General features: G+C 42.8%; 1 protein-coding gene across 9 annotated transcripts in view; it reads left to right on the top strand.

The window, feature by feature from the left end:
- LOC110515537 (plasma membrane calcium-transporting ATPase 1) overlaps positions 1 to 12,207 on the top strand; it is a 62,520-nt gene that overhangs the window by 16,367 nt on the left and 33,946 nt on the right. For all 9 annotated transcript variants that reach the window (XM_090213641.1, XM_090213637.1, XM_090213644.1 and 6 more), the window contains exons 3-6: positions 6,075 to 6,272; positions 7,832 to 8,089; positions 8,464 to 8,589; positions 10,619 to 10,786. In XM_090213641.1, the coding sequence (XP_090069767.1) occupies positions 6,075 to 6,272; positions 7,832 to 8,089; positions 8,464 to 8,589; positions 10,619 to 10,786 (750 nt within the window). The remainder of the gene's footprint in view (positions 1 to 6,074; positions 6,273 to 7,831; positions 8,090 to 8,463; positions 8,590 to 10,618; positions 10,787 to 12,207) is intronic.

Below are 12,207 nucleotides of genomic sequence, written 5' to 3'. Positions count from 1 at the left end.
TATCCTATTTTTAAAAGGCGCGTAAGCAGCACCACTGTTCCGTTCCTCAGGGACGTTCCATGTTGTCTGCTTTATATCCTGTTTGTGTGTGTGTAGGCGCTGATCCTCTCTGTTCACTCTGCAGATCTGGCCATGCCAAGTGTGTGGAAAAAGTGCAGAGTCACTTTACATCAGGGACTTGCCTGTGTAGAACCTCTCCTGCATACATTGGTTTACTGCTCTCTCTCCAGTCTCCACATAGAAGTTGTTGTGCCTAATCGCTAGCATGACCTGGAGTGAACTCTTGGGGGAGGGGATTTTCTGTTTGATCCAAGATTAAAATGGCACTGCATATCCACCACAGTCAGTGCCCTGCACTGTTTCAGTACTCCTAGTGAATGGCCTGTACCACATCTGTTTGTAGGTTCTACAAACCCCTGTGCCACATTCATTTGTTGGTGTTAACTTCAGATGTGGCACAGGGGTTTGTCGGTTTGAACATCAGATAGGTTTGTATAATAGTATATACAATATTTCAATGATTTGGACAATGGTTGCCCCATTTCATCCATAAAAAAAATAAAAAATCATTTTCATAGCTGACATTCTTTTAAAAAGGAAAAGCCTCACTCGCTCACTATTAAAAACTCATTGTTTTATTCAAGTTAAAATATTGCACCTTCCCAGCAGTGCAGTATTCAATATCAAAATAGTTCAACTAAAAAATAAATGTGAGATATAAGAAAGTAAGAAAAAAACAAGAGAATGTGATCTATATACAGCGTCGGTGCCAGTAGCAAATTTACAATGATCATCGTCTAAACTGAGCATCTGTGTCAACCAGTTGAAATGCCAAACAGAAAGGCTGCTCATACTTGAGGCTTGAATGATCCCACATGTCCTAGATCAGTCCGTTATGGTACGTGTCCTCTCCTGCCCTTTATTCAGTGAGTATTGAAACAAGACCATTAACAGCCAGAAGTATATAGGCCTAGTCATAGCTGGATTCTGTTCTGCCAGCTCCATGCCAAAGTGCCAGAGTAAGGCTCCAACTGGGGTTTTAATGTACATGTGTCAATTGCAAGGATTTGTTGAGCACTTTGTATTTGGGAATTTTTGGTGAATTGTAAGATTTCTAGAACTTGTAATGACAAAGCAGGGGATCTGTACAGGGCCATGCCTTGTATGATATTGTGGTTGGTTGATTTATTTTGTCTTGATCTACAGTACCAGTCAAAAGTTTGGACACACCTACACATTGAAGATTTCTTTAAATTTGTACTATTTTCTACATTGTAGAATAATAGTGAAGACATCAGCACTATGAAATAACACATATGGAATCATGTAGTAACCAAACCAGTAGGGGTCAACTTTTGACTGGTACTGTATGCTAGCTAGAGACAATTTTAGTGTAAGTAGTCATGACAGTTGGTGTTTTATTAAGGATAAGCGAGGGTCAGATCAGGTAGGGTTATCTGTCCATTTGAGTTAGGCCTTGTGCATGTTCAGAAACTTGTTGTAGTAGTGCCCTTCCTTGTGTCATGTAAAAATGTTCCCAATTCTCCTTTTCACTTTCTGATTGTTCTGACTGTTCTACTCGATTGTGACGTCATTTTGTAAAATTTCTCACATCCTGAAAATTGTCACAGTTCAATAATTGCATGCACGTCTGCTTATGTGGATGGCTGAGCTCGTGCGGCTGTCTCTTCCACCCCCTCGGCCTTAATTAGCTAGCTACGGGTTTATTTAGCTATACAAACAAGCTACAACTGCACACCTCTGACAACCAAGCCATCTCGATCAGCATGACCACAAATTATGCTAGCTAACTAATTGAGGGTGTGGAGAGACATTCGCACAGCCATCCACCTAAGCAGACGCGCGTGCAATTTTTGAACTGTGACAATTTTCAGGCTCAGAGAAATGTACATGTCACAATCAATCAGAACACAGTCAAAACAATCAGAATATGACAATTGAATTGGGGACATTCTGACATGACACCCTGCCCCTGATAATCTAGAATAGCTCCACATTGTTTCCTCCACAGCGTGTGCAGTGCAGCAGCTCCACTACTTGGCTGGGTGGCCCAGAGTTTTTAACACATGTATTTCAATCAGCTCATTCACTATTGGCCCAGGAAATGAAGCCGTCATTTAAGATTACTGCCAGCTTGACAATCGAAAGAGGATTGCTAATTAGTTAGTAGGCAATTTCTCCATTCTAAATCGCAGTACTTAAACTAATCTTTTGTCCACTTCCAGCTTTTATTTGGAAAATATGCTTTCTTTGCTGGTTACAGTATTACTAGGGACAGCATTGACATTTTATTTTAAAGGGAGCAGGCCTTCCTATAACCCTTGAATGTCACTATATTTAGGACAGAATACTATATGTACTCAGACCTCCACAAGGCTATTTTCTACAGTGTAACCACCATCTTTCTCCTTTTACTAGAGCCAGTAACATAATTCCCAAGGATGTTTCCCACTATTATTTCAGCACTGAACAGACTGTTCTTATGTCCCTTAACCATATTCTTCTGTTTAAGATGAATTTGAAAAAGCTCTGCTCCTGAGCAACAATATTATTGCCAAACTTAGGGACGCGTTAATGCAGAGTTGTTTTTCACACAGGAAACAAAATATAAAAAATGTAAGAAACATCTTGTGTTTTATAAAACGCAGCTCTGAAATGCTTCTTATTGTCATTTCTGCTCATATTCATACTCATTTTGTGCTTTCGTTGCGCTTCTCCACTCGGATGAGAAATCTTGGCTCATCGTCAGACCAATCAATTTCCTGCATTCAGGAACGGCCATTCTATCAGCAGACAGCGCTCAGACTGATGTGTAGCTACTTTTTTTGGTGTTCTTTTTCTCTCTCCGTAAAATGTAATATTAACTGGCTACTTTCTTTTATAAACATTTGAAATATGATGGCCATGCATTATTTTTTCAAAAAAGCTAATATACTTGTGCAGTTGCTAGCCAAAATAGCATTGCACTTCAGTTGTCATCTGATCAAATTGTAGCCATTTTCTGCTGAATGCATCTGTAGTTGCTCACCCCTAATCACTATCGAAGCAAAAAAACACGGACACTTTTTCAATCTAAAACGCAGGTGAAAAGGTTTCAAATGCAGATTGGTGGTCTGCGTTTTGATTTCTGAAAGCTAATGCAATCCCCAAATCTTCTCAGATGGCCCGCTCCTTCTTTCACTATTGTTCAAACTCTTCAGAGTAGACACATTTTGGGTGCTACTACATTTATCTGGTGATAAATCTCGTGGGAGTGCTGCAATACACATCTGCCTGCAGATTGATTTACCTGTTATCTCTGGCTTTAAAGTCCCTTCAGCAGGGCAGTTGATTGATCACTTCTGGGTTTGTCTCTGGTTATTGGTGATTTCATGGTGTTTTGTTTTTGAACCTACCTGTACTTTTTAAGCTGTGTCAGTCTTGCTAGTATCGTTCTCTTTTGAAACCAAGGCTATGTCTGACACAGAATCTCTGGTAGACTTTGCGCAGAATGCTGATGGAACACAAAAGTATGTTTCCTAATTGTTAGGGCAAGATTGTCAAATGAAAACTTTTCTTGCTCCTGTCTATTGCTGGGCTTCCCAAACTCTGTCCTGGGCCCCCCGGATGCATGTTTTGGTTTTTGCCATAGCACTACACAGCTAATTACAAATAGTCAAAGCTGGATGATGAGTTGGTTATTTGAATAAGCTGTGTAGTGCTATGGTCCTGTAGGTTTTCACTCCAACCCTAATCTAGTGCACGGTGCACTTGATTCTAATAATTAGCTGGTTGATAAGGTTAGTTACAGGTTAGTTACAACTGGGGTTGGAGGGTAGCTCTCCAGGAACAGGGTTGGAGAGGGTAGCTCTCCAGGAGGGTAGCTCTCCAGGAACAGGGTTGGAGAATCCTGGTCTATAGTCTAATACGACTCCATTCCTCCAAACCCCAAACAGTAATCATTTTTATTGTAGCCCTGGACAAGCACACCTGATTCAACTTGTCAAATAATTGTCAAGCGCTAAATGAGTTGAATGAGGTATGTTTGTGCCCGTCTACAACTAAAATGTGGGCTGTTGGGGCTGCTGGAGGACTTTTACTGAACTAGAAGTAGCAGGTTTGTTATAAAGATGGACGCCTGCTAGGGGAAGCTATTCTAGATGTCTCCTCTCTCTGTCTGCGGAGATCATGTAGCCACAGCTGTTTTGCCCAAATCATTTTACCACCTGCACCACGAGTGAAGTCCAGAGGGCTAATTTTAAACCACAGAGTCGGCAGAATAGGACAGTACTTGGAGGGGTTAAGCGGGGACAAGTCGATTTATTAAAGAGTTAATGAATAGCTGCGCGGGTGACTGGTGATGGACTAGCTAAGTGATTCCAACTCTAACATGATTTGAACCTTTTGTTTTGTCATACGTCCTCTTGCCTAAATCATTCTCTTGTCACTAATGTTTATTTCACTAATGTGGGGATGGGGGGGGTGGAATGATCAAGCTGTAAACGGTGAGTCATCAGCAGCGGCGGCACCTCATCCACACACACGGGGGGACGAGAGACTGCATTGCTGCCCCTCGACCCACACTACTTTAACGTGTAAACTCACACAGAAATATACATTTATTACGAGATACAGTTTGACGCACACATAGACCTTTAAAACGTCCTTTTTTAAAAATCTGGAAACTATCAGTCAAATGACTAATATCATGGGGTTTACATTATAGGCTAATTGCTGTAAGTAGGCTTTGAGCAGCAGCGCAATATTCTACTCTATTGCTCACTACTTGTTGTTCTGTGGGGTGAATTCCAGCATGCTTTCCACCAGGGGTTTGATGTAATACTGTGAATAGAGTGGTCTTGACATGGCCAAATTGCCCCGTCTCCTGTGCTTGAAACATTACACTGGATGTTGCTGTAGCATGTTCAAAAGTAGATTCTGACAGCTCCTTTTGGCAGAGAATCGTATCTCAGCAGGTGTGCATGCACCTTCTCCTCCATTCTATCCTTCACTCCTCTCCTCCTCCACCCCACTGCTGCTCTGCAATGCTGACTAATTACCCACTGCTACACGTGATGTCATTGCTCAGTGCTTGCCTGCAGACTCTGGGCACTTGCTGACCCTTCTGCTGCTGTTCGGTCTCCATTCATTAAACTGGGAGCCTCATCCTCCCAACTGACTCCCTACAGCCTCCCAGTCTAGTCTCCCACTCTTCATTAGTCCATGTCTGTCTGTCTCAAGCTATCTCTCTCTAGTCTCTCTGTTGCGCTCTTAGAGCCTGCTTAAAACCTCCCAATTTATCTCCCAGATCACTTTTGATTAGTCTCTCTTCTCTCTGTCTTTCTCTCTATCTGCCTCCACAGTTCAGTGTGCTTAAATAGAGGTTGAAAAAGCCACATCAAATGTATAAAGGTATTTTGAATCTGACCGCCCCCCTTTGACTGTGGAGAGCAGCCATTTGAGTGAGTGGTACGGCAAGCGGAATGCTCTCTGCACACAAATGAATGGGTCTGCAGAGCAGTCGGGCCTTGTCACGTTGAATGTGAGACAATGATCGGGCCTTGTTGTGACTGTCTGAATGTCAAAATGATCACTGCATCTCCAGTTATCAATCATTGACAGGGGAAAGTCACTTGTGTGATTTATCTTAATATCATGACTCCTCGATTTGTATTTTTATATCCTGGAATTCTACCCTTGAAAAATCTGAGACCGAGGCGTCGGTTGACTTGTTATTTTTCAGAAGTAGAACGTGTATTGTCGCCCGGTGGCATTGTTGCTTCAAGAGCCCTGCCACAGAATACGGCTCTCTGACCATTTGGGTTGGTATTCACTGAATCTATTCCGTCTTTCTGATCCTGGCCATTTTCATTTAATTCATTCACCAAATTTCTACATGCATGGTTGTTGATGAGGTTAATGGGACATTGGATATTGCCATTATTTTCCCCCCAGACTTGTCGTCTGTGGGTATGGTAATGGTTGTCAAATATATATCTCAATGGTAAACTAAGAAAATGTAGAAACACAAATGTACTGTCTTAATTTAATCTAATTCCATCTCTTTCCCCCAGGTTTAAGTGGGCAGCCCGCAGACATCGACAAAAGAAAAGAAGTGTTCGGGCAGAACTTAATACCTCCGAAAAAGCCCAAAACATTTCTTCAATTAGTTTGGGAAGCATTGCAAGATGTAACACTGATTATCCTGGAAGTGGCAGCCATAGTTTCATTAGGCCTTTCTTTCTATAGACCTCCAGATGCAGAAAGAGAACGTAAGCATCACCTCTATTTACTTCTTGTACTTGATGCCAAGACAGTAGTGGAGTTAACTCTGTGGTTGTCTGACCATCCTGTGCTAGCTCAGATGTTTTCTTTTTAAATCGGAGCACTTTGGATCAGCGTGATAGTTTGTAAACCACCTACAGTGACTTCAGAAAGTATTCACACCCTTGACTTTTTCCACATTTTGTTACAAGGTGGGATTAAAATGGATTTAATTATTTATTTATTTGTTAACGATCTGAACAAAAGGTCCCAACAAACATAATGATTTGTATTCAGGACATGAAGTTAATTTCTTTGCCACATTCTTTGCAGTTTTACTATAGTGCCTTATTGCAAACAGGATGCATGTTTTGGACTATTTTATTCTGTACAGGCTTCCTTCTTTTCACTCTGTCATTTAGGTTAGTATTGTGGAGTAACTACAATGTTGACCAAACCTCAGTTTTCTTCTATCACAGCCATTAAACTCTAACTGGTTTAAGTCTCCCGACACTTTGGGCTCCCGAGTGGTGCAGCGGTCTAAGGCACTGCATCTCAGTGCAAGAGGTGTCACTGCAGTCCCTGGTTCGAATCTAGGCTGCATCACATCCGGCCGTGATTGGGAGTCCCATAGGGTGGAGCACAATTGGCCCAGCATTGTCCAGGTTTGGCCAGGGTAGGCCATCCTTGTAAATAAGAATTTGTTCTTAACTGACTTGCCTAGTTAAATAAAAATGAAGTCACCATTGGCCTCATGGTGAAAATCCTGAGCGATTTCCTTCCTCTCCGGAAACTCAGTTATGAAGGACGCCTGTATCTTTGTAGTGACTGGGTGTATTGATACACCATCCAAAGTGTAATTAATAACTTCACCATGCTCAAAGGGATATTCAATGTTTGCTTTTTATATTATTTGTACCCATCTACCAATAGGTCTCCTTCTTTACGAGGCATTGGAAAACCTCCCTGGTCTTTGTGGTTGAATCTGTGTTTGAAATTCACTTCTTGCCTGAGGGATCTTACTGTCTGTATGTGTGGGGTACAGAGATGAGGTAGTCATTCAAATATCATATTTAACACTAGTGAGTCCATGCAACTTTTTATGTGACTTATTAAGCAAATCTTTACTCCTGAACTTATTTAGTATTTCCATAACAAGGGCTTGAATACTTATTGACTCAAGACAATTCAGATTTTCATTTTGAATTCATTCTAAAATCATATTTCCACTTCGATGTTATGGAGTATTGTGTTTAGGCCAGTGACAATTAAATTCAGGCTCCAACACAACCGAATGTGGATCAAGTCAAGGGGTGTGAATACTTTCTGAAGGCACTGCAGGTGTCCATTGTACTGCACTGTGTACATTTTTATTTGTATTTTGACTTAAATTCACTGCAGAGGGATAGTTTATTTAAAATAAAATCTGTGGACGGCAATGCCGTCTGGGCCTGGTTGTCACCCGTTTACTATTTAATTACCAGCATTTAATGATATGTGTTCAGATTCAGTCTGTTAGACACCTGGCAGTGTATCCCTGTAACTGTGTGCTTTGATCCTTATGCAGACTGTGGGAGCGCAGCTGGAGGGGTGGAGGATGATGGTGAGGCAGAGGCGGGCTGGATCGAAGGCGCCGCCATCCTGCTGTCGGTCGTCTGCGTGGTGCTGGTGACAGCGTTCAACGACTGGAGCAAAGAGAAGCAATTCCGCGGCTTGCAGAGCCGCATCGAACAAGAGCAGAAGTTTGCCGTTGTCCGCGGCGGCCAAGTCATCCAAATCCCCGTGGCTGAGATTGTGGTCGGCGACGTTGCACAAATAAAATACGGTAAGAGGGACCTCTTTCTGCGTCCCAAATGGCACCCGCTTCCCTATATAAGTGCACTACTTTTGACCCGAGCCCCATGGGCCCTGGGTTAAGTGGGCGGTTTTTAAGAAGCGCGGTTTGGCGGGTCATGTTTTGGAGAACGTACAACTCGATCTTTGCCTCCCGAGCCTGTTGGGGAGTTGCAGCGACGAGACAAGATCGAAATTGGGGAGAAAAAATAATAAGTAGTCCACTGCAAAGGAAATAGGAAGACATTTAGGGCCCAGTTATCTGTTATTGGCGAGGATGAATTTACCAGAGTGTAATGTATTCTGTTTTCAGCCACGTGTCTTGTGAATTCATTAAGGAATATTTTTTCTGTTTGTGTCTCCCAGGTGATCTCCTGCCCTCGGATGGTATTCTTATTCAAGGAAATGATCTCAAAATCGATGAGAGCTCCCTCACAGGGGAGTCGGACCACGTCAAGAAAACGCTGGAAAGAGACCCCATGCTGTTGTCAGGTAGCTGTTATATTCTTGTTCTTCTGCCTTGGCTTGTTTTCTTATACTATGAAGCTCATGGTGGTTGTAGATCAGTTTCCCGGCCTAGATTTGACCCCACCCCTAATAGTGGAATAAGCCATTTTACAACTATGAAATATCATTCCAGGTACCCCACCCCTAATAGTGGAATAAACCAGTTTTGCAAGTGGAATAGAAGGCCAGGCCCTTGATAGATGTTCTGACTTTGTCATGGAATGGGGTATGCAGGCAGTATCCAGCAATATTCTGAGCTTGAGTCCAGAAGTACTGTCAGGGAATTCTGCGTTTTCCATAAAGATAAAAGATCTTAAGAAATATCTTGCTGTGTTTTGTAAAGGCAGATCTGAAATGTTGCTTATTGAAATCTCTGCTCTGCATCAGACTGGTGTGCTTCAGTTGCAGTTCTCCACTTTGATGAGAATGAATTCACCAATGTCAATCAGCAGACAGTGCTCTGACTGATGTGTAGCTACTTTTCTTGGTCTAGCCTACGTTTCTCAGGTAAAATGCTATATTAACTCCAAGAAAAACATTAGGAAATGTAGCTGGCTATATTTTATGATTTAAATATTAGAAATATGATGGCCATGTATTGTTTTTGTTTTTCTATTGTCAACTAATTTACTTATGTGGGTGCTAGTCAAATAGCGTTGCACTTCTGTTATCATCTGATGAAAATGAAGCGATTATTCTGCCGAATATGTTGCACTAATGTATTTTCTGACTATTGACGCAAAACAACACTGACTTTCAATATAAAACGCAGGTGAAATGGTTTAAAACCCATATTTTGTTGGTCTGTTTGAAAATGCATATTTCTGAACTCTAATAAGGACCCCTGATTGTGGACTTGATGGTGTAGGTCCAAGACTACTTGAGCACTGTGAAATATATATATATATCTCTACCTACCTCTAAACCCTGTTTTATTTTGCCGTCCGAGGGTATTGCTCATCTTGTCCCTAATCCCATTTTATGAAGGCACGTTGATCCTTTAATAAAAGGGCTTTTTATGGTCAGATCCCCAAGGAGGGATTTTAAAAGTGCTTGTTTGCCTCTCCCAGCCCCCTTTGGTCTCACCTCCAAGAGAGTCTGTCTGCCTTTAGTCTGTATCATCACCCCCCCCCCCCCCCCCCCAGTTCAGACCAGCCCCTGCCTAATTAATTAATTAATTGACACAGGCATGGGGAGCTCTTAATGCACTTCTCTCTCTGTCTCAGTTGTAGGTGTTAAACTCTGGAGAAAGCTACTGTTGTGTTGTGGGACTCATGTTTCCATTAATTCACTGAGGCTCACAATTGGCTTTTGATTAAAGGCTGGGAGTGTGCGAATGTGTTTGTGCTATCATCCAAGATGAGTATTTGAGGCTCGACTCTGCTTTTGAAATGTCATTCCAAAACGTGATACACTTTATTACGTTTTGTATGCTCTCCATATTTAGCTGTAAATATAGGCCTACAGTTTCTCCGCTCAGATTTACTCACAATGACTACAGGCTCCCGAATCCAGACCCAGGACTGGAAACATCCAAAATATTCCTTACTATCAGTAGCAATTTATAGCAGATACATAATGCCGGGAGCAACAGAGCTTGGCAGGGCACACTGCACTGTCCATGTAATTGTAAGGGGGAATGTTGGTGCCTGTAGCATTAGCTGAGTAATAGTCAGGGGAACACCTAGCATTTACACTGTAGCATTAGCTAGGCGCCTGCCTCTTTGGCCCTACCTCTCATCTCTATCTGCAGGCAGGTTCAAACATCATGCTTATCTGTATCCCCCAGGTTTACTCACTTTACCACAGGAATCAGCATCTAGGACTGCAAACACCCACATTCCCCTCTCTCCATAGAATTGTACTGTAATGGAAAATGTTAGCATAATCCTAGTCTACATGGCTTTAGTTAAGTAATAGTAAGGAAAAGCCCTAGCAGAGATCTTATACAGTGTAAGCATCAGTTGTATGTCTATGGCGGCACTACCTCACCCACCCCCTTTACCCTCTGCAGGCACTCACGTCATGGAGGGCTCCGGCAAAATGCTGGTCACAGCCGTGGGTGAGAACTCTCAAACTGGAATAATCTTCGCTTTACTGGGCGCCTCGGAGGAAGACGACGATGATGAGGAGGAGAAGGAGGCTAAGAAGAAGGAGAAGAAGGAGAAGAAAGAGAAGAAAAGTACGTTGACATTTCAGAGCACGGCGGAATACATTCATGATTCAGTTTACTCTATAGACCCTTGCCTTTTTATCATTTTATTATGCCTTTGCCCGTCACAGAGAACAACGTTTTCCTCTCAACAGTCTTTTGTTGAATTTCTATAGATGCAGTTGATGTGCAGAGAAGTGTGAGAAAGCAGACTCAGACAGGTAGAGAATCAGTGGCCTCTGTCTGGGCTGCACACGGCAGCACCACTAATCACTTACTCACACTGCAGAGCAGACGGCACTGAGCTGACAGAGGAGAGAGGTTTGAACTAGAGCTAAGCTGAGCACAGGTCAGGTCTCAGCTGTGGTGGGACTTATTTTGGGAGAGCTGCTGCTTCAATAGGAATAGTTGGCAAGGCTTTACTTTAGCACTTGTTGCCGTGTTCAATGCTGCTGTGCCTGTGCAGTCGACAGCCTTGTATTGAGTGCTTTCAGCTCACGATGGGATATATGCTGTTAGTGTTTGTTCTACATATAGCCAAGTGCCTTCTGCCATTCTTTGTTCAGCAATTGTAGTTCTATTCAATCAAGGCCGTGTGTGTGTATACACTACATGACCAAAAGTATGTGGGCACCTGCTGGTCGAACATCTCATTCCAAAATCATGGGCATTAATATGGAGTTGGTCCCCCACTTTGCTGCCATAACAGGCTCCACTCTTCTGGGAAGGCTTTCCACTAGATGGTGGAATCAAAAGGTGTTTGATGGGGGTTGAGGTCAGGGCTCTGTGCAAGCCAGTCATGTTCTTCAATACAGATCTCGACAAACCATTTCTGTTTGGAACTCGCTTTGTGCATGGGGGCATTGTCCTGCTTAAGCAGGAAAGTGCCTTCCCCAAACTGTTGCTACAAAGTTGGAAACGATGTCATTGTATGAGTCTAGAATGTCATTGTATGCTGTAGCATTAAGATTTTCCTTCACATGCACTAAGGGGCCTAGCCCAAACTATGAAAAAAAAGCCCCAGACCATTATTCCTCCTCCGCCAAACTTTACAGTTGGTACGATGCATTTGAGCAGGTAGTGTTCTTCTAGAATCCACCAATCCCAGATTCATCTGTCGAACTACCAGATGATGAAGTGTGACTCGTCACTCCAGAGAATGTGTTTCCACTGCTCCGGAGTCCAATGGCAGTGAAAGCCGTGTGGCTGCATGGCCATGGAAACCAGTTATTGTGTTGACGTTGCTTTCAGAGGCAGTTTGGAACTTGGTAGTGAGTTGCAACCGAGGACAGATGATTTTTACTCGCTTCAGCGGTCCTGTTCTGTGAGCTTGTGTGGCCTACCACTTCGCAACTGAGCCTTTGTTGCTCCTAGACGTTTCCACTTCACAATAACAGCACTTACAGTTGACTGGGGCAGCTCGAGCAGGGTAGAAATTTGAACTGACTTGT

This window comes from Oncorhynchus mykiss, chromosome 21 (assembly GCF_057628025.1).
Source record: "Oncorhynchus mykiss isolate SJ-2025 chromosome 21, ASM5762802v1, whole genome shotgun sequence".
NCBI lineage: Eukaryota > Metazoa > Chordata > Actinopteri > Salmoniformes > Salmonidae > Oncorhynchus > Oncorhynchus mykiss.
Note: the sequence above shows the minus strand (reverse complement) of the source record. Positions and strands in the feature narration are given on the sequence as shown.